The sequence below is a fragment of the Lepidochelys kempii genome, chromosome 3 (assembly GCF_965140285.1).
Source record: "Lepidochelys kempii isolate rLepKem1 chromosome 3, rLepKem1.hap1, whole genome shotgun sequence".
Taxonomy (NCBI): domain Eukaryota; kingdom Metazoa; phylum Chordata; order Testudines; family Cheloniidae; genus Lepidochelys; species Lepidochelys kempii.
The window spans coordinates 160440743-160462241 of record NC_136382.1 but is presented as its reverse complement, the minus strand read 5'-3'; the positions used below and the strand labels follow the sequence as shown (position 1 = coordinate 160462241).

Sequence of the window (21499 nt, the reverse complement as noted above, 5' to 3'; positions counted from 1 at the left end):
GCTATAATTTCAGACTATACCAATAACTATCTTAATTTTTTCCCTTGAACTTAACAGAACATCTAATGGTTCTTAAATATTTTAGGTGATTGATGAAATTTATCGTGTGCTAAGGTACGTAAACTCTACAAGAGCCCCTCAGAGAGCCCATGAAGTCCTTCAGGAATTAAGAGACATCTCATCCATGGCTATGGAATACTTTGATGAGAAGATTGTTCCAGTTCTAAAAAGAAAGTTGCCTGGATCAGATGTATCAGGTCGTCTCATAGGAGCTGCCCCAGGTATTACTTTCAACCTCTAGTATTTTTAACTTTTTATCTAGCTGTTTTTGTCTATCATGTTGTCGGAGAATTCACAACATTCCACTTTCTAGAAAGGATTCACTCCCTTGTTTGGTTTCAGAGTAACAGCCGTGTTAGTCTGTATTCGCAAAAAGAAAAGGAGTACTTGTGGCACCTTAGAGACTAACCAATTTATTTGAGCATGAGCTTTCGTGAGCTACAGCTCACTTCATCAGCTCACGAAAGCTCATGCTCAAATAAATTGGTTAGTCTCTAAGGTGCCACAAGTACTCCTTTTCTTTTTACTCCCTTGTTTGTTTCCCTCAACAGTGGAATACCCCATTATAATCCAGTCTCCTGATGAAAATTAATTTTGCATCCTAAGGACATTGAGTATGGAATAAAAAAAAGGAGTACTTGTGGCACCTTAGAGACTAACAAATTTATTAGAGCATAAGCTTTCGTGGGCTATAGCCCACTTCATCGGATGCATAGAATGGAACATATAGTAAGAAGATATACACATACAGAGAAGGTGGAAGTTGCCATTACAAACTAAGAGGCTAATTAATTAAGATGAGCTATTATCAGCAGGAGAAAAAACCTTTTGTGGTGATAATCAAAATGGCCCATTTAGACAGTTGACAAGAAGGTGTGAGGATACTTAACATAGGGAGATAGATTTGATATGTGTAATACTGGGAGTGGCTGGGTCATTCCACATATTGAATCTATTTCCCTATGTTAAGTATCCTCACACCTCTTGTCAACTGTCTAAATGGGCCATCTTGATTATCACTACAAAAGGTTTTTTCTCCTGCTAATAGCTCATCTTAACTAATTAGCCTCTCACAGTTTGTATGGCAACTTCCACCTTCTCTGTATGTGTGTGTATGTATATATGTATATCTTCTTACTATATATTCCATTCTGTGCATCCAATAAGTGGGCTGTAGCCCACGAAAACTTATGCTCTAATAAATTTGTTCATCTCTAAGGTGCCACAAGTACTCCTGTTCTGTTTGCAGATACAGACTAACACAGCTGCTACTCTGAAACCTGAGTATGGAATGTAATTGTTTGAAAATTTAAGGAGGCTTTGTTCTGCTTGACTTGAATATATTTTATAATTATGCATAGTGTGTATTCATTAAACAAATACTTTTGTGCCACTAATGAATGAGACTTTATAATCACACTTGGTTGAAATTTAGGAAACAAAGCCACAATTCAAGATGTTTGTAGTTTTATTAATAGGATAAACAAATGAGATAGCTTAAGTTATTGTAGTACAAAGAGAAAGCTAAGGCACCCTTAGATTCTTTATGTAACAAGAACCCAAATGTTTTGTTTTCAAATGAAATATTCATAGGAGTTTAGTCTGTAACATGGAAAAGGCCTCTTGGCCCTGTAAAATATTAAACTGGATAAGTTAACACTCAAACTGGTTTTGTTTTTTGTTTGCATGACCAGTTACGTTTTTCATACAACTTACTTTGTATGGGCCAAATGTTGAGGCAGGCTGCTGATCTGAGCATATAATGGCCAAAAGTAGCAGAAAAGATGTATGTCCACTATCCTGTGTAGGATATCTGTACAGGCTCAGTCCCAACACCTTAGGTTACTAACAGATGTAGTAAAACTGTAGTAAAACTGTCACTTTTTTAAAGAAACTCAAACATTGCATCAAGCTGACAAACACAAAAAAATTCAGAATTAAGTTGAGTTATCTTTGGATCATACTATTAATTCCTTGGCATTGCACAGATATCCAATGAGTGATCTACTGCAGTGGTTCTCAAAGCCGGTCCACCACTTTTTCAGGGAAAGACTCTGCCGGGCTGGACCGGTTTGTTTACCTGCCGCCCTTCCCGCAGCCCCCATTGGCCAGTGGGAGCCGCGATCGGCCGAACCTGCAGATGCTGCAGGTAAACAAACCGGCCCGGCCCGGTGGGGGCTTTCCCTGAAGAAGCGGCGGACTGGCTTTGAGAACCACTGGTCTACTGCATGTCCTGCAGTAAGTCTAGTCAAAGTGATGTCTATTTTTTTGGCTTTGTGCATGTCACACCTTTGATATCTTAATGTAATGGTTTAGAATATAATCTAATATTCGTATTTGAGGCAAAAAATAGTTTTTCCTTATTCAGGAAGTTGAAAATCGCTTATGCTTTGACCTCTTAAAACCTGAAACATTGGACTTAATTGTGCCCTGACTCGTATCATGTGCAAGCCATTGTAAAATCATTATAAACCATTATAAAGTCTTATTCATTTACTATATATTGAGTATCTGTAAATACTATTTATATGTTCACAATTTTACAAACCACTAATTACTCAGATTCTGGATTGGTCAACAGAATTGAACAGAGGGTGTAAATTGGGGCACAGTTTGATACATTTTGTTTTAACACAATGCAGAAAAAATAATCTTAAATCACTTTTTCTGAAGTTCCAGGTCCTTCTGCAGCCCTAACAACAATGCAACTATTCTCCAAGCAAAACCCTTCAAGGCAGGAAGTCACCAAACTCCAGCAGCAAGTCAAAACGAATGGTGCAGGTGTGACTGTTCTAAGGCGGGAAATTTCAGAGCTTCGCACCAAAGTGCAAGAACAACAGAAACAGCTCCAAGACCAAGACCAGAAACTGCTAGAGCAAACCCAAATCATAGGTGAACAGAATGCCCGATTGGCTGAGCTTGAACGCAAACTGAGAGAAGTAATGGAAAGTGCAGTAGGAAGTTCTTCAGGTTCTGGTTCAAATGAGGAGTCCCTTAGGAAACGGAGAAAGGCAGTTGAATCCATAGACTCTCCTAGGAAATCCAAACGCCTTCGAAACAGAAAATAACTTTGGAGTAAATGACACCTCCAGAAGATTACACTGCTTTAGTAGCCCAAGCAAATTTGCTTGTCTGGATACTGTGATTAGCAGCATGGTGTCATTTAGGCTGCTGGCTCTTCAAAACACCACATAGACTTGAACAGTAACTTTCTCTCATTGTTGAGACTTTTTTCCCTCTGCTTCTGTCTGGGTGGGCCTAATGCACAGGATCTTTATAATTTGCAATAGATTTGTACTAACCAGACCTGCTCTATCATGTTTTGAAGAGTTAACCTTTTTTCTGTGCAGATGATACGTGTTAAAGTAAACTTATTTGTGTTATGCATATATTCACATAAGAGATCTTAAATAAATCCAGTCTTGACTGATTAGAAAGTTAAGCGTACAAACAGATGTCCTGTTCACTTGAAGAAAAGACCTACTTTTTAAATCTTGTTTAAAAAAGTTGACTTTTTTGTTACAAGTGACCTTGTCTGGAATGTCTGAAAAGTAGTTAATACTTTTTGGAATCTATGTAATGAGTAAAAGTGACTTCTTATGCTACAGTATTGGCTATATATTTTTGTAAACTTATGAGCAAGGGACTTCTATCCAGTTTCCACATACACACACACCCTAGTTCTAAGTCTCTGGAGCCATATTCTACAGTTGCATGAATAGCTGCATGCATTGCTTAGGCAGCTCGCTAAAAGCACTTGCCTGGAGTTGCTCTTAAACCTCTACTTTCCCAGAGTTGTAGAGCAATTTCTTAGTCCTCAGCCATAACTTAGCATCTGCTTTCAGCACAGCTGCTTTCTGACAGTGAGGAGGTCTTGAGACCACTTGTCAACCAGTTGCAGGAAAGGAAAGTGTATTTAAGCAAGCCTACTTGCTGCTTCCACTACCTGTAGATTGCAGGTACTCTAGCGAAGCCAAAGCTTGAGAATTCAGCTGTTTTTGACTATGGGTCCTCTGGTTCATAGGCCAAAATTAAACAACTATTGGACAAAAGTTATCTGTTCCTTTAACAAAACAGGCTAGTGGGACACAGTTTGAGTGAAACATTGTATTATGAAAAAAAATTAAACTATTTCATGTTGTGGAAAAGAGCGCTCTGTAATACTTAACTATATTCTAGCTTTCCTTATCCTAAAAGGTAAATCACTTCAGACAAAAAAGCTTTAATTTCTTTTGCACTTCTGTTTTGAGCTTGTAACTGGAAAAGCATGTCTTGCACTGTTCAGTCTTTTGATTGGTCACTTTAACAACCTCAGAGTTGTTGTGTACAGTGATTATTTTTTTCCAGTTGTATATTTTTGGAACCTTATACAAATATCACTGTCCTTGTTTTATTTTAATGTACTAAACTATGTAGCTTTATCATTCGACTTATGTTTTCTTTTAATCAACTGTTGCCTTCGGTTTAGGTGGAATTAAATTTGGGCATCGCACTGAAAAATGCCACTTACTGGTGGTAGTTTAAGGTTTTGGGAAGTACCATGGGTTAAAGTGCAAGTTCAACACTATTATATCTTCTATGTCTGTCCACACAATGTGGTTCTTGTATTCAAATTAACCAAACAGAAATCAGATTTTGTTCTGTCAACTCTTTTGTGATAGTTCACTTTTTCTTTAAATTTTATTAATCCTAGGTTTTACTTCTTAAACACATTTAGCTCATATCAAGTGCTTCCCGTGAAACATACCGTTACAACTTAATGTCTAGTTTTTGGCAGAGTGTTTAATTTTTAAATAAACTTCTTTTGCTAGTTCAAAGAGATTTTACAGTGGGTTGTTTCCATAAATAAAACGTATTAGCAATGGGTAAACATTCACATATCAATCTGGAACAAATTTTAATAGCAGATGCCTTTCTTTTAGCTGTTCTTAGTCTGTAGAACTTGGTTTTTGAACTATAACACTGTTATAGGAGAAAGGCCTGTTGGAGAAACAGTTGTCAACAAAACACTTGAATGTTCTTTCATTTCTAAAATGTTTTTTGTTATAACAAAAATTAGCATGATCATCATTTAACAGGTTTAATTACTCTACTCTATGCATTATGACTTGGTACACATGCTTTAATTTGTTTAATGGGCTTATTCCTTTAACAGGTTCTTGTTTAGAAAGATTTAACCACAAATAAAGAGCCTATACAGTAATTGCATTCCTCGAATAGGCTTGTTCATATGCATTAGTTTAGGGTTTCACTAGTTTTAGTTTCTTCTGGCCTTTCCTGTCATAAATTGCACAGCTTTTTCTGAAACTAATAGGAGTTTCAAGCTGATTAGCTATTAACATTATGCTAACTAAAATCAGGAGCAGTGCCGAGTTGAATCCATTGACGATATGCCTATGCAGTAGGTCGTTGTTACCCATGGATCCCTGTTTAACAGATAGTTTTGCATCACGTTTATGTACATTAATGAATAATAATGAAGGAAAATAATGTTGAGGTAAATTTTGTGTAGATGGAATAAATGTAAGTCTTACCTGATCAGGAAGCTTACTATAAACATTTAATCACTTGGTATAAATGGTAAATAATTGTTCTTGTAAAATAACTGCTTTCACTAATACCTTGTTGCTGATGCTGAATTAAACGAAGTATAGAGGAGGTATTCTTAGTGTAAACAAGTTTATATGAGTTTTCCCAGTATAGCTATACTGACAAAACCCTCCTGGTATAGATGCAGTCATACCAGCAGAAGCACTCTTGCCAGTATGACTACATCTACAGGGGGGCTTTTGCCAGCATAGATAAATTATTAAAACAAAGCACAAAAAATCCCACCCTTAACCAACATAACTATGCCACCAAAACTTTTAAAGGTGGAACTGGCATTAGTTTTGCATCATTCTTCTCAAGTCTAGAAAAGGCCAAAAGCTTTGTAACTAAAAATTGCATTTTTATGAAGTGCAGTTATATTTTTCTGCTATTCAAGTCTGCAGTAGCATGCATTTGGATATTACTGAAAACCAAATATATTGCATAATAGTTCTCTTTAGCAAATTTTCTCTTCAGGTAAAAACAATACCAGCAAGCTAATGTACTTCCTCTCCCAAGTCAAATCATGCTATGAAATATTCCCCTGAAAGGCTTATCCTATTTCTTTCAGGTTTCTTAGTCATTAGGTATCTAAGAACATAAGAACAGCCATAGTGGGTCAGACCTGTCCATCTAGTCCATTATTCTGTCTCTGACAGTGGTCACGACCAGAACTTTAGGAGGAATGCAAAGAATAGAGCAGATAGTGTGATTCACCTCTTTCTTCCCCTCCTGGTTTCTCGTAGGCAGAGGTTTAGGGTAGCTCTGAGCATGGGGTTGCATCCTTGACCATCCTGGCGAATAGCCTTTGATGGACCTATCCTCCATGAATTTATCTTGTTCTATTTTTAATAGAGTTATACTTTTGGCTATCACAACATCCCAGGGCAATGAATTCCTCAGGTTAACTGTGGTTGTGTGAAAAAGTATTCCTCTTGTTTGTATGAAGCCTGCTGCCTATTAATTTCATCAGGTAACCCCTGGTTTTGGTATTGTGGGAAAGGGTAAATACCACTTCTCTATTCACTTTTTCCACATCATTCACGATTCATTAGACCTCTGTCATATTCCCCCTTCCTCACCTCTTTTCTAAGCTAACCAGCTGCATTTTTGTAGTCTCTCTTTGTATCCAAGCTGTTCCATACCCTTGATCATCTTTGTTGCCGTTCTCTGAACCTTTTCGGGTTCCTCTATATCCTTTTTGAGATGGGGTGACTAGAACTAGACACAGTATTCAAGGTGGGGGACATACCAGGATTTATATAGTGGCATTATGATATTTTCTCTCATTTTCTATCCCTTTCTTAATAGTTTATACCATTCTGTTAGCATCTTTAACTGCTGCTGCATATTGAACTGAAGTTTTCAGAGAACTATTCATGGTGACTTCAAGAGCCTTTTTGAATGGTAATAGCTAATTTAAAACCCATCATTATATACGTGTAGTTGAGATCATTTTTTCCAGTGTGAATTACTAATCACTTGTCAATGCCGAACTTTATTTTGTTGCCCAGTCACCAGTTTTGTGACATCCCCTGGATCTCTTTGCAGTCAGCTTTGGACTTAACAAAATTATTCAGGGTAGTTATCTGTAAAGTTTGCCACTTCACTTTTCAACATATTCAATAATAACTGGAAAAAGAGTGACCAGCACATGTCCCAGTAGGGATGCTTGAGGGACCCTGCTGTTCACCTCACTCCATTGTGAAAACGGACCATTTATTCCTACCCTTTGTTTCCTATCTTTAAACCAGTTACTGATCCATGAAAGCACCTTCCCTCTGATCCTATGACTGTTTCCTTGAGAGCCTTTGGTGAGAGACCTTGTCAAATGCTTTCTGGAAAATCCAAGTACACTATATCAAGTGGATCACCCTTCTCCGCCACATGCTTGTTGACACTCTCAAAGAATTCTAATAGGGTTACAATCACCTGTTCAGAGTAGAAGGAAACTGAAGGCAGTGTAGTCCTCAGATTTTCATGGAGTAGCTTTTTTAGAACTATAGATATAGTGACTTTATGAAGAGAAGGTAGGTGCTTTTTAAAGTTGAAGCAAGTTTCCTATTTGAAAATTACAAATTTTGTAATTACTCAGTTTAACACACACCATAACTTTCCCCAAAAGACACCACTCTTCCAGAAACTGCATGATGCACCTTATTGCAAACTAGTGTGTGTCTGGGGAAGTTTCATAAAAATCAGAGGAGTTCTAAAGTTACATTGTGTCAAATGTGCCTGAAATTCACTTTTGAAAGTAGTTTGTTTTGGCTTGTCTCTTCAAAATGGTATGGTGTACACACTCCATATTTGTTATGATTAGGTCTGTGGAATAGTGCCTTTTATTACTTTTTATAGGGAGGTGGGGAAAGAGTGCATCGTAGTTTTCCAAAGAGATACAACCAAACACGTTGGAACTCCATGTACTGAGAAAGTGGTTAACTAAAGCAGAGTTGTAATGAGCAGTGGCATGCTGATCAAGGAAGCCCTGAAGAGCAAAGACCTAACAAACACTTGCCTGGCCTTCTGGAAGCTAGTAGGAGCCAGGAAACAAACGTTACTATTTAAAAACAAAAAAAGACAAAAGTGATGAGCTATTTGTATTTTCCTCCTGATGGAAATTTAACCTTCATTTCTTACTGGGTTTTCAGGGCCGTCATGAAGAGAGTCCCTGTTTGTCAGCCGAGGTGAAGAATGGCAGTGCACAGCAGAATGAACTTTAAAGGGAAAAGATGGATCATATTGGGTTGTTTTTTCCTGTTAGTTATGGCTAGAACTGGAGCCAGAAATTCATGCAGAGTGCATGAACAGAACAAGGTTATAAATATAAATTGATCTGTTACTGACTCACTTGTGTTATCTGAGGGAGGGAGGAAAGATGGAGGAACAGGTAACAGCAGGGCATGTTGCGTGAAGAGATGAGTGGTGCAGGGGCCATGGAAGAGTGGACTAGAAAATTGGGAGAAAGACAAGGAAATGTAGAGAGCCTGATCAATATTAAAATTTTACACCCATACAATTTTCTATCTATGAAATCAAGCACTCTGTTTCAATGTGGGTAAAAGCTGCCACCCAACATCTACAGACTTGCTCAAGTCTTCAGGTGGGAAGCCTTGCTATTAAGATACATCATAAAAGACCTGATAATGAAGTTCCTGTCCTACAAACCTGATCTACCAACCTCATTTAATCTGATATGCATTTTAAAAAAAATAAAATTTTCAAACTCAAGAGCTAATGTTTTAATGGAGTCTAGCTGATGCCATGAAACAGCTGTTGTTGGGGGGGTTTTTATATACAAATCTTACACCTTTTTTTTTTAAAAAGAAACGTTAAACTGACATGAAATAACCACTAAAGGATGCAGCCTATTCTCCACTGCCACCTAATACCAAACCACTAGTTCACCTGTAGCCAGCCCCCCCCCCCCCCCCCCAGACCAGCATTGCTGGAAACACAGGAGGAAGCCAGAACAGGGCACTTAACATATATTCCAGCACAGCCTTTGAAGCTGTGAAAAACACAGGTGTGCTGCTACAATGTGCCTCTGGGAACAGATACAACGATTAAGCTCACAGCAGGCAGAGGCCCTGTGACAGACATGGCTCTTAGCCCCTACTAAATAGCGTGATGCGCACACACACCAACATCCTAGGTGGGAAAATATTTACCCTGATAAAAGAAATGTCCAGTAGTCGACACTTATTGTTTCTCTCCCTTGCAAGTGTAAACTACTCTTGCAAAAGCTGGCGTCACCCAGACAGACCAGCCTCAATTTGGCATAAGAAAGGAGAAAGAGAATAAAGGAGTACAGAGGTATAAGTAGGGGACCTACAGCACCATGATTTTTGAGTGCTTTTCACTATCTATCTGCTGGTCAGATAAGTGACAGCCTCCCAAGGCTTCTGCAGCTAAGAGGGTCCCTAAGCCTTGTCCCTTATTCGTCTTTCCGTGGAATTGAGTGACCGATCCTGGCTTGGCACCGCTGGAATCGAGAGATGCAAGGAGGGTAAGAAGCACCCACACCTGATCTCCTATCTTTAGTGTACATATATTTTGAAATAGAGCTCTATACTTTGTTTTCTTTCTTTGGGATTGTGGCTTCAGTTTTGTAACTTGTTTGTGTGTGTAACATCTCTACATTTAAATAAGTAGGCACTAGCAATTTTGTAACCACATGATTAGAATCTAGCTTAATAAATTTTGGTAACCATTTGTGCATAAGCCTGACTTGTTTTCTCTGGTTTACTGTAAAGCAGCCAACACAATTAAAGAACCTCAGCCGTTTTGGCTCTAAAGCCTGGCCATTAGGTGAGAGTACTAAGAGCCTAGCGTTGAGTTGTGCCGCCTCCACGGGGCAAACTCTTGGGGCACCTGTCAGTCAATCCTGGCTGCCCGCTGCGAAGGAGCTCTGAGCTCTAGCAGTTAAAGTCACGGGTGTGGAGAGGCTCTTAGTGCTGCCATTGGGGCACCTGTCAGTCAGTATTGACTGCCCGCTGCGAAGGAGCTCTGAGCTCTAGCAGTTAACGTCACGGGTGGTTAGGACCTTGGGGCATCCGTCAGCCTAGCCCGGGCTGCCTGCCGCGAAGGGACCGTGCATCCTAGCGGTTAAAGTCACGGATGGTAGAAACGGGCATAGCTGGCACCTCACCAAACATCCTTGGCCGTCGGCTAACATCACCCCACCTAACCCATGCTAGGTATATATTAAAAGTTTTGTTGCAATAGGTATGTAGATCAGGGGCCTGATTAGGTATGATCACTGACTGACATAGTTGTGGTGGCAAAAGCTCCTAGTGTAGATGCAATTTATACCAACTACTACGCTTTTACCTGTATTGCTTATTCCGCTCAGGCGGAACTGGAGTAAGCTATACTAGCAAAAGCACGATTTTGCTGGTATAAGATCTATTCACTCTTGTATTGCTTTAGTATACTGGTACAGCTGTCACTAGCAAACTGCTCCAAGTGTAGACCTAGCCTCATACAGCATACCCAAATTTAACTTTGCAAAAGCATACGCAAAGGTCAAAATATTACTAGGTTGTTACACATGAATTCCTTGAATAAGAAATGACATTTTATAATCTCTAGTAATGTTTTGACCTTTTTATGGATATTATTTCTTAATCTATCTGGAATTCTTCTTTATCACCTAACACTAGAATAGCCCTGTTCATTCCTTCACTTTAACTTTTTATTTTAAATGTAATTTCTTCATTTTTTCAATTCTGCAAGTTTTAGGTATCAAAGTTAAATGTGGACGAGTGGCGAAGGATTACATAGCAGTGAGGAACAAGCTGCATTCCTTAGCAGTTCATATCCAGATTCTGTAAGATTCGTATTTTTAAAGATATAAAAATACTGTAAAACATCAATATTGTTTGAGTGATGGTTGTACTCCACTGAAACATTAGTCTTAAATTTACATGTAATTCTCAAACAAATCATCACGTTAGATACCATGTAAAATAAATTTAAAGACATTAACACCATCTTTTTAAACTTTTGCATTATCTAGCTGCTGCAGAATCCTAATTATCCATAGTGCTTGAGCAACAATATATTTGGATAAGTACGGGATCAACTGAACACACTTGTAGTTGGGTAGATAGGTAGGTTCAAATGAAAGGAATGTTGTCACCAGGACTAAAGTATCAGTGCAGTGGAGTTTGCTCTGATAAAACAGCAATCTTAACCATCTGGATAAGCACACACATTGAATAGATAAGTATTATTTAATTCAAAGGAATGTCTCTTCAGCATGAGTCAATATGGGCTGGTCTCTACACACACACATATAATTTGGACTGATTTAAGAAAAAAATCAGTTAAAATAATTTAAACTGGTGCAAATGCCTGTGTGGACACTTAAATGTATTTACAACTAATGTCAATGTGGCTTAATTTGGTGCTGACTGGTTTTATTCCTAGTTAAACTAGTACAATCTCTTTATGAGATCTCTCTATATACCAATATTCCCTTGCGTCTCATACTAATAAGGTATACAATTTGTGATGTGTTTCAGAGTAACAGCCATGTTAGTCTGTATTCGCAAAAACAAAAGGAGTAGTTGTGGCACCTTAGAGACAAACCAATTTATTTGAGCATAAGCTTTCGTGAGCTACAGCTCACTTCAGCGGATGCATACTGTGGAAAGTATAGAAGATCTTTTTATACACACAAAGCATGAAAAAATGGTGTTTACCACTACAAAAGGTTTTCTCTCCCCCCACCCCACTCTCATGCTGGTAATAGCTTATCTAAAGTGATCACTCTCCTTACAATGTGTATGATAATCAAGTTGGGCCAATTCTGGCACAAATCCAGGTTTTCTCCCCTCTCCCCCCCCCACACAAACCCACTCTCCTGTTGGTAATAGCTTATCTAAAGTGATCACTCTCCTTACAATGTGTATGATAATCAAGGTGGGCTATTTCCAGCACAAATCCAGGGTTTAACAAGAACGGCTGGGGGGGGGAGGTAGGAAAAAACAAGGGGAAATAGGTTACCTTGCATAATGACTTAGCCACTCCCAGTCTCTATTCAAGCCTAAGTTAATTGTATCCAATTTGCAAATGAATTCCATTTGCGATGGTCACATAAACACCACCCTATACCGGAAACCTACTGACTGCTATTCCTACCTACATGCCTCCAGCTTTTACCCTGACCACACCACACGATCCATTGTCTACAGCCAAGCTCTGCGATACAACCGCATTTGCTCCAACCCATCAGACAGAGACAAACACCTACAAGATCTCTATCAAGCATTCTTACAACTACAATGCCCACCTGCGGAAGTGAAGAAACAGATTGATAGAGCCAGAAGAGTTCCCAGAAGTCACCTACTACAGGACAGGCCTAACAAAGAAAATAACAGAACGCCACTAGCCATCACCTTCAGCCCCCAACTAAAACCCCTCCAACGCATTATTAAGGATCTACAACCTATCCTGAAGGATGACCCAACACTCTCACAAATCTTGGGAGACAGGCCAGTCCTTGCCTACAGACAGCCCCCCAACCTGAAGCAAATACTCACCAGCAACCACATACCACACAACAGAACCACTAACCCAGGAACCTATCCTTGCAACAAAGCCCGTTGCCAACTGTGCCCACATATCTATTCAGGGGACACCATCACAGGGCCTAATAACATCAGCCACACTATCAGAGGCTCGTTCACCTGCACATCCACCAATGTGATATATGCCATCATGTGCCAGCAATGCCCCTCTGCCATGTACATTGGTCAAACTGGACAGTCTACGTAAAAGAATAAATGGACACAAATCAGATGTCAAGAATTATAACATTCATAAACCAGTCGGAGAACACTTCAATGTCTCTGGTCACGCGATTACAGACATGAAAGTTGCGATATTACAACAAAAAAAACTTCAAAACCAGACTCCAGCGAGAGACTGTTGAATTGGAATTCATTTGCAAATTGGATACAATTAACTTAGGCTTGAATAGAGACTGGGAGTGGCTAAGTCATTATGCAAGGTAACCTATTTCTCCTTGTTTTTTCCTACCCCCCCCCCCCGATGTTCTTGTTAAACCCTGGATTTGTGCTGGAAATGGCCTACCTTGATTATCATACACATTGTAAGGAGAGTGATCACATTAGATAAGCTATTACCAACAGGAGAGTGGGTTTGTGTGGGAGGGGAGAGAAAACCTGGATTTGTGCTGGAAATGACCCACCTTGATTATCATACACATTGTAAGGCGAGTGAGCACATTAGATAAGCTATTACCAGCAGGAGAGTGGGGTGGGGGAAGAGAAAACCTTTTGTAGAGGTAAACACCCATTTTTTCATGCTTTGTGTGTATAAAAAGATCTTCTATACTTTCCACAGTATGCCTCCGATGAAGTGAGCTGTAGCTCACAAAAGCTCATGCTCAAATAAATTGGTTAGTCTCTAAGGTGCCACAAGTACTCCTTTTCATTTTGTGATGTGTATTTCTTCACTAGACCTGGACTTGTTAATAAGCCTGACCTTAAAATACATCCATCTGGCACTTCCAGTTTGGAGAAATTGTGGTTCTTAATATATAAATTCTGAAGACAATATTCTCTACCACTATGAGAGGATTGACTGGAAAATTCTGAAATAGGTGACATTCTGACTTAAAGCAGAGAGAACTCATCACCTCTCCAATAACTATTGAGAGGCAAATTTCTCCTCTTTCTGCTGAAATAGGCTCACCAGCTTTTTCCAAAATCAACATTTGAGCTAGGATGCCAAAGTTGATAGGATAAATTTTCAAGTGAGAAGAGAACCACCATTTTACCTTACTGATAATATGCAGTCGTGGTTTTAAATAAGCCCTTACCAGGCTTTTGTGTTCATTGCTTCAGAGCTTCATTTGCATTTGAAGACCTCTAAAGAATCACTTTTGTAAAGCGTATAGTGAAAGTAGATTTGCTCTAGGAAGCATACTGGGATTAAGTGTCTATGCTGGAAAATGATCCTTTGGAGAGGGGAGAATGTAACAACTTCAGCTAATAAAGAATTTACTCAGAAGAAGAAAGTCAGCTAGGACAACAGCCACACTACCTTTGCTGATTCATACACATAAGTCAGTGGGGCTGCTAGAATTTTTCAAGCAACTCTGCCTTAGTGCTTGCTTTATAAAGATGATACTGACTGTTTTTCCATTTATTTGCCTTGTGACCTTGAAACATGAAAGCTTTTAATAACAATGTTTTTATAGCCATGTTGGTCCCAGGATACGAGAGAGAGAGAGAAGGTAGGGGAGATAATATTGACAAGCTTTCGAGCTACAGATGGTTACCTTCTCTAGAGCTGAGGAAGACCTCTGAGGTGCTCAAAAACTTGTCCCTTCCACCAAGGGAAGCTGGTCCAATAAAAGATATTACCTCACCTCTCTCGCATCCTGGGACCAACGTGACTACTACAACATTCAGAGTAACAGCCGTGTTAGTCTGTATTTGCAAAAAGGAGTACTTGTGGCACCTTATAAATTAATACATTGGTTAGTCTCTAAGGTGCCACAAGTACTCCTTTTCTTTTTACTACAACATTGAAATGTTTAATAGCACTATGTGCATCAGGGATCAAGGGATGCAAATATCTTCTATGCTCAAGCTATCTGATTGTGTTAATCATGAATACAATACCTTGGGAAATAGTATTTTCCAAACTGCCTCTCAGATAAAGCCCCAGGATAAGGAACATACCTTCAGTTTGCAAAGAGACAAGGAATGTTTGTATTTGGGTTCACAATCAACACTACATAGGAATATTTTAAAAAATAGTTTTTAAAATTTAATGTCAGGAAAATGTTTCTACTATTAGGATTTGTAAAATCTAATTATAAGCTAAATGACAGATATGAGCTCTTTGATACCATGTCTTGTAACTAGAAAGTTTTACTGCATTTTCAAAACTATAAAGCCTTCAAACTTTTGACAACAGGAGTATACAGTAGACTACATAATTTGGAAAGGGGTATGTAGCCTAAATAGTTTGAAAACCACTGGAGAAAGGGTACACAATCACATTTGGGAAAAACACAGCAGCAAAATATATATGCAAATAAAAAATAAAATAGCCCTCCCTTCCCCCCCATTGATGAAAACATCCCACAGGTAATAATGCTAAGAATGCACCACCTCACCCACCCATAAAACCCCACTCATACTTTGGATCAGTGAGCAGCACCAGTCCAAGTGTCTTTATGCAGATCTGTCTCTAGCCCCAAGAAAGATGCTTGCATGGAGGAACCACACCTAACCTAGTTGAGTGGTTCATCTTTAGGGGGCTGGGCAGATAGAACTTCACTGAAAACTACTCAGCTCTATTGCTGTCTTCTCTCACTACTAAATCCTCAATCACCACCATCTCTTCCCATAGAAAGGAAGTCAAAATACTCCAGATTTATGAACAAAACCTTAAGTACTTGTAAAGGACCTCTTCCGTCTGGGAGACCACTACCCCTGTTCCCCAAAATCCAAGTTTGTATATAGTTATGGTGACTCCCCAAGTGTCACGAAAGGAGTTGTGGGTAGCTATCTTATGCAAATGAAGATCTCTATGACAGCGCTTTTCCCTTTTCACCAATCAAGGGAGGTGAGTGCTCTTTCCTCTCTAAGGCTTCTGTTCATAACAGGGTTTACCGTGTGAGACCTGCAATTAAAATATACCAGCCAGCTCAGGAAAACATCTTCTTTCAGTTCAATTTCACCCTGCACTCTAGCATTCCCTAAACTCAGCACTGTTCAGGGGACACCAGCCCTTCCCAGGGCACTAGGACCCATATGGCGTCCTCTTTTTCTCCAGCCATATGACTTTTGGGAAAGAAACTACAGGGAAGAACCAGCCACAGACTGAACCCAGGAAAACAACTACAGTAACTCCTCACTTAACATCCTAGTTATGTTCTTGAAAAATGCAACTTTAAGAAAAATGATGTTAAGCAAATCCAATTTCACCATAAGAATTAATGTAAATGGGCCGGGGTTAGGTTCCAGGGAAATTCTATTTGCCAGACAAAAGACATTGTATACATATACAGTACAAGTTTTAAATAATTGTAAACAATTTAATACTGTACTCACCAATGATGATTGTGAAGGTTGGTTGAGACAGGGTTGGTTGAGCAGGGTTGGGGTGCAGGGGCTTGCCCCTGCTCTGCCCACTGTGCGTTCCAGCCAGGGAGTGGGATGGGGAAGTGGGGGCTTGCCTGCTCCCCAGATGGAATGCCAGGCAGATGGAACAGGGCAAGCCCCCGCTCCCCCATCCCACTCCCTGGCAGGAGTGCTGGGCAGGCAGAACGGGGGAAGCCAAACAACATTATAAGGGAACATTGCAGGACTCTAAAGGAGTATATTCTCTAATATGTCAGGGACCGAACATCGTTAACTGGGACAACGTTAAGTGAGGAGTTACTGTACATAAAACCCATTCAGACAGGACTGATGACCACTGATCATGTCATTGGCCTGTTTTCTCCAGTTTTAACTCTGAACATTGCATCACCTGTGCTTACTGGCTGATTTTGTCAACCTCTCCTGCCCACTCTCTTCCTTCATCTTGTCTGCTAACTAAGCCCCTGCTAATATAATCCCATAGAAAGGATTTAAATAACAAAAGAAAATAAATGTGGAACTACCATGACATTTATAGTCACTATATTGTTCACTGCTTGTGTGTTATATATCTTTTTTTCTGCTTTTTGTCTTTGGGGCAGGAACATCGAGGAGTCCAGTGGCACCTTAAAGACTAACAGATTTATTTAGGCATAAGCTTTCATGGGTAAAAAAACCCCACTTCCCCTCTGATACTTTGGGGCAGGATCTGTCTCTTATTCTATATTTGGACAGTCCTAGCACGATGGGGCCCAATTCTCAGCTGATTACTGTGCTAAATTAAAACAAAAAGTCTGAGCCTGAAAACTTCTAAATCTTCTACAAGTGGCAGGTGGCTTAGGCTCAGCATTACTGAAAAGTACACAGCTGAGGATAAGCTGGTCCCAGAAGGGATCAGAATCTATTCAAGACTCTCCACAATGATATCGTGAGACAACAATGCAGCAAACCACCACAGAAAATCTGTAAAGCTGCCACCAAGATCATCCATCCCTGCCCGGGTCGCCTTGCTGAGGGGCTGTCACGGAGTCCCCGGGCGATGCTCTGGAACTGCTCCCCATGAAGCCAGTCAGGACTCTTGGGCAGTCACCTTCCTGTAAGCAGCCTGTCTTCAGGACACACAGCTCACACAGCTTCCACCTTCCTGGGTCTGACCTCGGAGCATTCAGCCTCCTCTGCCCCTCTGTGCGCTTCCCACAGCGAGTCCGCTCAGGCGGGGCTCCTGGGGAAGCCAGAGGGTCCTGCACCCCAACTTCGCAGTCAGACGTGACTCTCAGCCAGCCAGTAAAACAGAAGGTTTATTAGACGACAGGAACGTGGTCTAAAACAGAGCTTGCAGGTGCAGAGAACGGGACCCCTCAGCTGGGTCCATTTTGGGGGGCAGTGAGCCAGACAACCACGTCTGCACTTCACTCCATGTCCCAGCCAGCCCCAAACTGAAACTCCCTCCAGCCCCTCCTCCTCTGGGTTTTGTTCCTTTCCTGGGCCAGGTGGTCACCTGATTCCCTTGTTATCCAACCCTTCAGCTTTCACCTTGGGGGTGGGGAGGGGGGAAAGGGCCCAGGCCATCAGTTGCCAAGAAACAGGGTGTTGGCCATTCTCTGTGTCCAGACCCCTGCACACCCCTGCCCTCTAGGGCTCTGCAATGATCATAAACCCTTACCCCACCCTCTAAATACTTAAGAACTGCATAGGGGAAACTGAGGCACCCCCACAATATTCGGAGGAAACACTAAGAACAGTCCCACTTCGTCACAGGGGCCCCACTATGTCCATAGTCACCTTCTGGAAAGGTTCCTCTGTGTTGGGCAGGGGTCTCAAGGGAGCTTCTCCCTTATCCTGGCCTTCCCTCCCCCCCACCTCTGGCCAGGGTCGCAGGACCTGCCGTGCCGCTGGGCCGCGTCCCAGACTCCGGGTCAGTCGTGGTTCTGCAGCAGCCGCTGCCTGGGGCCTGGATCCCCTGGTGTCCCGAGAGAGGGTCATTGCGGGCCAGGTACGACAGCCGGTGGTGACACTTTCGGGGCACCCCCAGCGGCCTCCTGATCCCCCACAGTTCTACTTCCCCTGGGGGAGCCCCGTCTCGGTACAGGAATCCCTTCTCCCACGGGAATCTGTCCCTGCAGCCTTCCCCACGGGGGTTTGCAGCCTGTGGCCAGCAAGTCCCCTCAGCTCCTCCTAGGAGGGATCCTTCCGCAGCTCGGTCTGGAATTCAGGTGCTGGGGACGGGAGTGGGACCTGCTCCCTCTCGTGGGCTGGGCCTGGGGTCACAGCCCCGCTGAGCCCTGTCCCTGGTCGCTCCCTCCCTGCCGTGGGATCACTTCCCAGCAGCGTCTCTGGACCAGCTAAACCTGGTTTGCAGCCGAACTGCCCTGCCTGTGGGTCCAACCCCTCAGCTGGGGTCTCAGCTCCCCCCTTGCTCAGCGCTGCCCTTGCTGTCGCAGTGGGGGCAGGCAGCGAGCTCTCTGCTCTCCTTACAGCATCAGATCCAGCGTGAGCCCCCTCTCCGGTGTGCAGGGGGGCAGGGAGCCTCTTTCCGTCCCACCCAGTCCCAGGGGGCTGGTTACAGGTAGGCAGGTATCCTAAGCCTAGCAGCTCCTCCCCACTGCCAGCCAGGTCATCTGCATTTTCACTGACCATTTCCCTCTCCGCCGATTGGTTCCCTGGATTCAAATTCAGATCCTCGGCCGTTACAGGAGCAGGGCCTGGATCCTGTCCCAAAGAGACACAGTCACCCCCCAACAGGACCTCACGGCCCATATCCTGGAGAGCCCCAACGACCAGCCAGCCCCACCCCTCCTGGGTCTGCACAGGGATCTGGGCCACAGGCAGGGTGAGGGGCTTTGTCCTTGGGACCCTCACCCAGCTCACACAGCCCCTCAGCATCTGAGGCTGCACCACCCAGGGCCTGACACCAGTTCTCTCTGTCGCAGGATCTCGCCACCCCAGAAATGTCTCCCCATTGACCATCACCTTCCGCTCCCACTGGAGGTCTGAGGGGCCTGACCCCAGGAAACTCCACACAGACACATAGGCTGGGGCCGGGAGCCTGTCCACCTCCCCACCCATCGGGCTGACGGTGTCTATGGCCTTGGGACCCAGCAAGGGAGCTAGACACCGGGGCTGTTCCACAGGGTCCCCTGGTTCAAATCGCCAGCCTGCTCAAAGGCAGTGAGGTGGGCATCCACATCCCCCCCCTTAACCAGGGCAGCAATTTAGTCTCGAGGTTCCCTGCGGAACTGGGGGTCTATCCACACTCACCCCTGGGAGGTCCCCTGTGCCTCTCCGCTCCACCATCGCCAGTTCATGCTGCTGCTTTTCCTGCAGCTCTTTCTTTGGCTCTCGCTGTCTCTCATAGTCCTCGGACTCAGCTCCAATCCCGTCCGATTCCCTGATGGCAAACCCGATTGTGAAGACCCCCGTCTGGTTGGGGACAGGAGTCTTGGGGATGCCTGGCTACTACTCCAGCTGCTCCCAGATCCTGCTATAGCCCCATTTGGGGTCAGGACTCTGTTCCTTAGGGCGGTCATCGTCCTCCAGCTGCACGATGAACTGTGCTTTGGTGATCTTTCCCATGCGCAACCCTCTCTTTTTGCACAGGGTTATTATCGTGGGGAGGAGGGATAGCTCAGTGGTTTGAGCATTGGCCTGCTAAACCCAGGTTTGTGAGTTCAATCCTTGAGGGGGCCATTTAGGGATCTGGGGCAAAAATTGGGGATTGGTCCTGCTTTGAGCAGGGGGTTGGACTAGATGACCTCCTGAGGTCCCTTCCAACGCTGATATTCTGTGATTCTGTGATCTATCCCATTATGAAAAACACTATAGGCTGGTTTTCATTCTTCTGCAGAAGCCACCTTTTGGCAGGAAAATGTCCCAAGTGGTGATTCCTAAATAGTTTAGCTATGTTATTTGGGGAAATCGTGTCCTTCTATCCTATTTATCTCTTCTTCCCTATATCTTTCTCCTTATTGTTCATTATGTTCCAAAAGTCTCAGACTGGAGGAGAAGTCAGAAAACAAAATGGAAAATGTGTTAAAGCTTTATGAATGGCCTCCCATGCAGTTTGCTCCACCTGAGATGCCTTTTAGGGTCTCTTCAGGGTCCAGGGTCCCTGTCACTATGATTGAATAATGAATTATTTTTACATTTATGTTTAAACTATTAATAATTTAGTGCTTCAATGCAACTTTGAAAGCAGCTCCTCTGGAGTGAGGATGAAAGGTGCATGGCTGAACGCCAAGGACAATCTGAGCTGCTTTTAATATTCGTAGGAAAAGAGGAGCAGACCAAACGTCTTGGACTAGGAAAACATTTGGCGATATGTTTTCTAATTTTTGTACTTGCAAACAATGCTCTATGACCATACTTCAGTGATCATCTTTTCCCCTATGTAGTTCCAAGATAGTAGCAATTTGTACAGTTGTTCATGCTCTTTATCCCCACATTCAACTGGATCAGAGCAGGGGTAGTGCCTTTTTTCATCTGGGAATCTCATTTATGGAAATCTCTCCTTAGATATGTCTGCTAGACTCCTGATGATTGGCTGCAAGACCAGAGGCAGGTTCTTTCCATTTGAGTCAGATAATTTTTGACAAATTTTCCTTCTTTTCTCTCCCTTTCCCCTAACATCTCTCATGTTTTGGTTTATCTTTTACTTATTTTGTTTGTTGGTTTGGAGTAATAATTTCTTGGCCATTCTGGATTAATTTTGTGGAAGTTTGTACAGTGTCCAGATTTGTGTTAAAAATCCATACCTGAATATGTATTGTATTACATTACAATGACCCAAATAGAGTAATAGTTCACATTTTTATACTGCCTTCCATCTGAACATATCAAATTTTGATATGCATATTACTTAAGCTATTACAACATCTATGTGAAGTTTTACATTACAGGGAAACTGAAACACTGCAAGGAGTGACTTGCCAAGTCCCCCAAAAAGTCAGTGGCAGAACCTCCAATTTAACGTATATCATGCAACTCCCACTCTTGTGCTGTAAGCTCTACACTGCAGCAGAGAATTTCCACCCCTATTTCTTATGGACTTAAAGATAGGGTTACATATTACCCAGTTTATAGTTCCTCAAAAATATTATAGCTGTCTTTATGCCACTACTATTACACTGTTCTCCTGAATATAATTTCTGCATCAGTTCTAATGTCATAGTACCAGAGACTGTGCTCTCATCAAGACAAGTTATGCACACATCAAGTTATAACTG

The 21499-nt window shown here is 42.1% G+C and overlaps 1 protein-coding gene across 1 annotated transcript in view; it reads left to right on the top strand.

Moving 5' to 3' along the window:
* The window catches only part of FBXO28 (F-box protein 28), a 29693-nt gene extending 25212 nt beyond the window's left edge, over positions 1–4481 (top strand). The window contains exons 4-5 of the mRNA XM_073338770.2: positions 86–281; positions 2734–4481. Coding sequence (XP_073194871.2) covers positions 86–281; positions 2734–3128 — 591 coding nt within the window. The 3' untranslated portion in view covers positions 3129–4481. The remainder of the gene's footprint in view (positions 1–85; positions 282–2733) is intronic.
* Positions 4482–21499: the final 17018 nt, after the last annotated feature.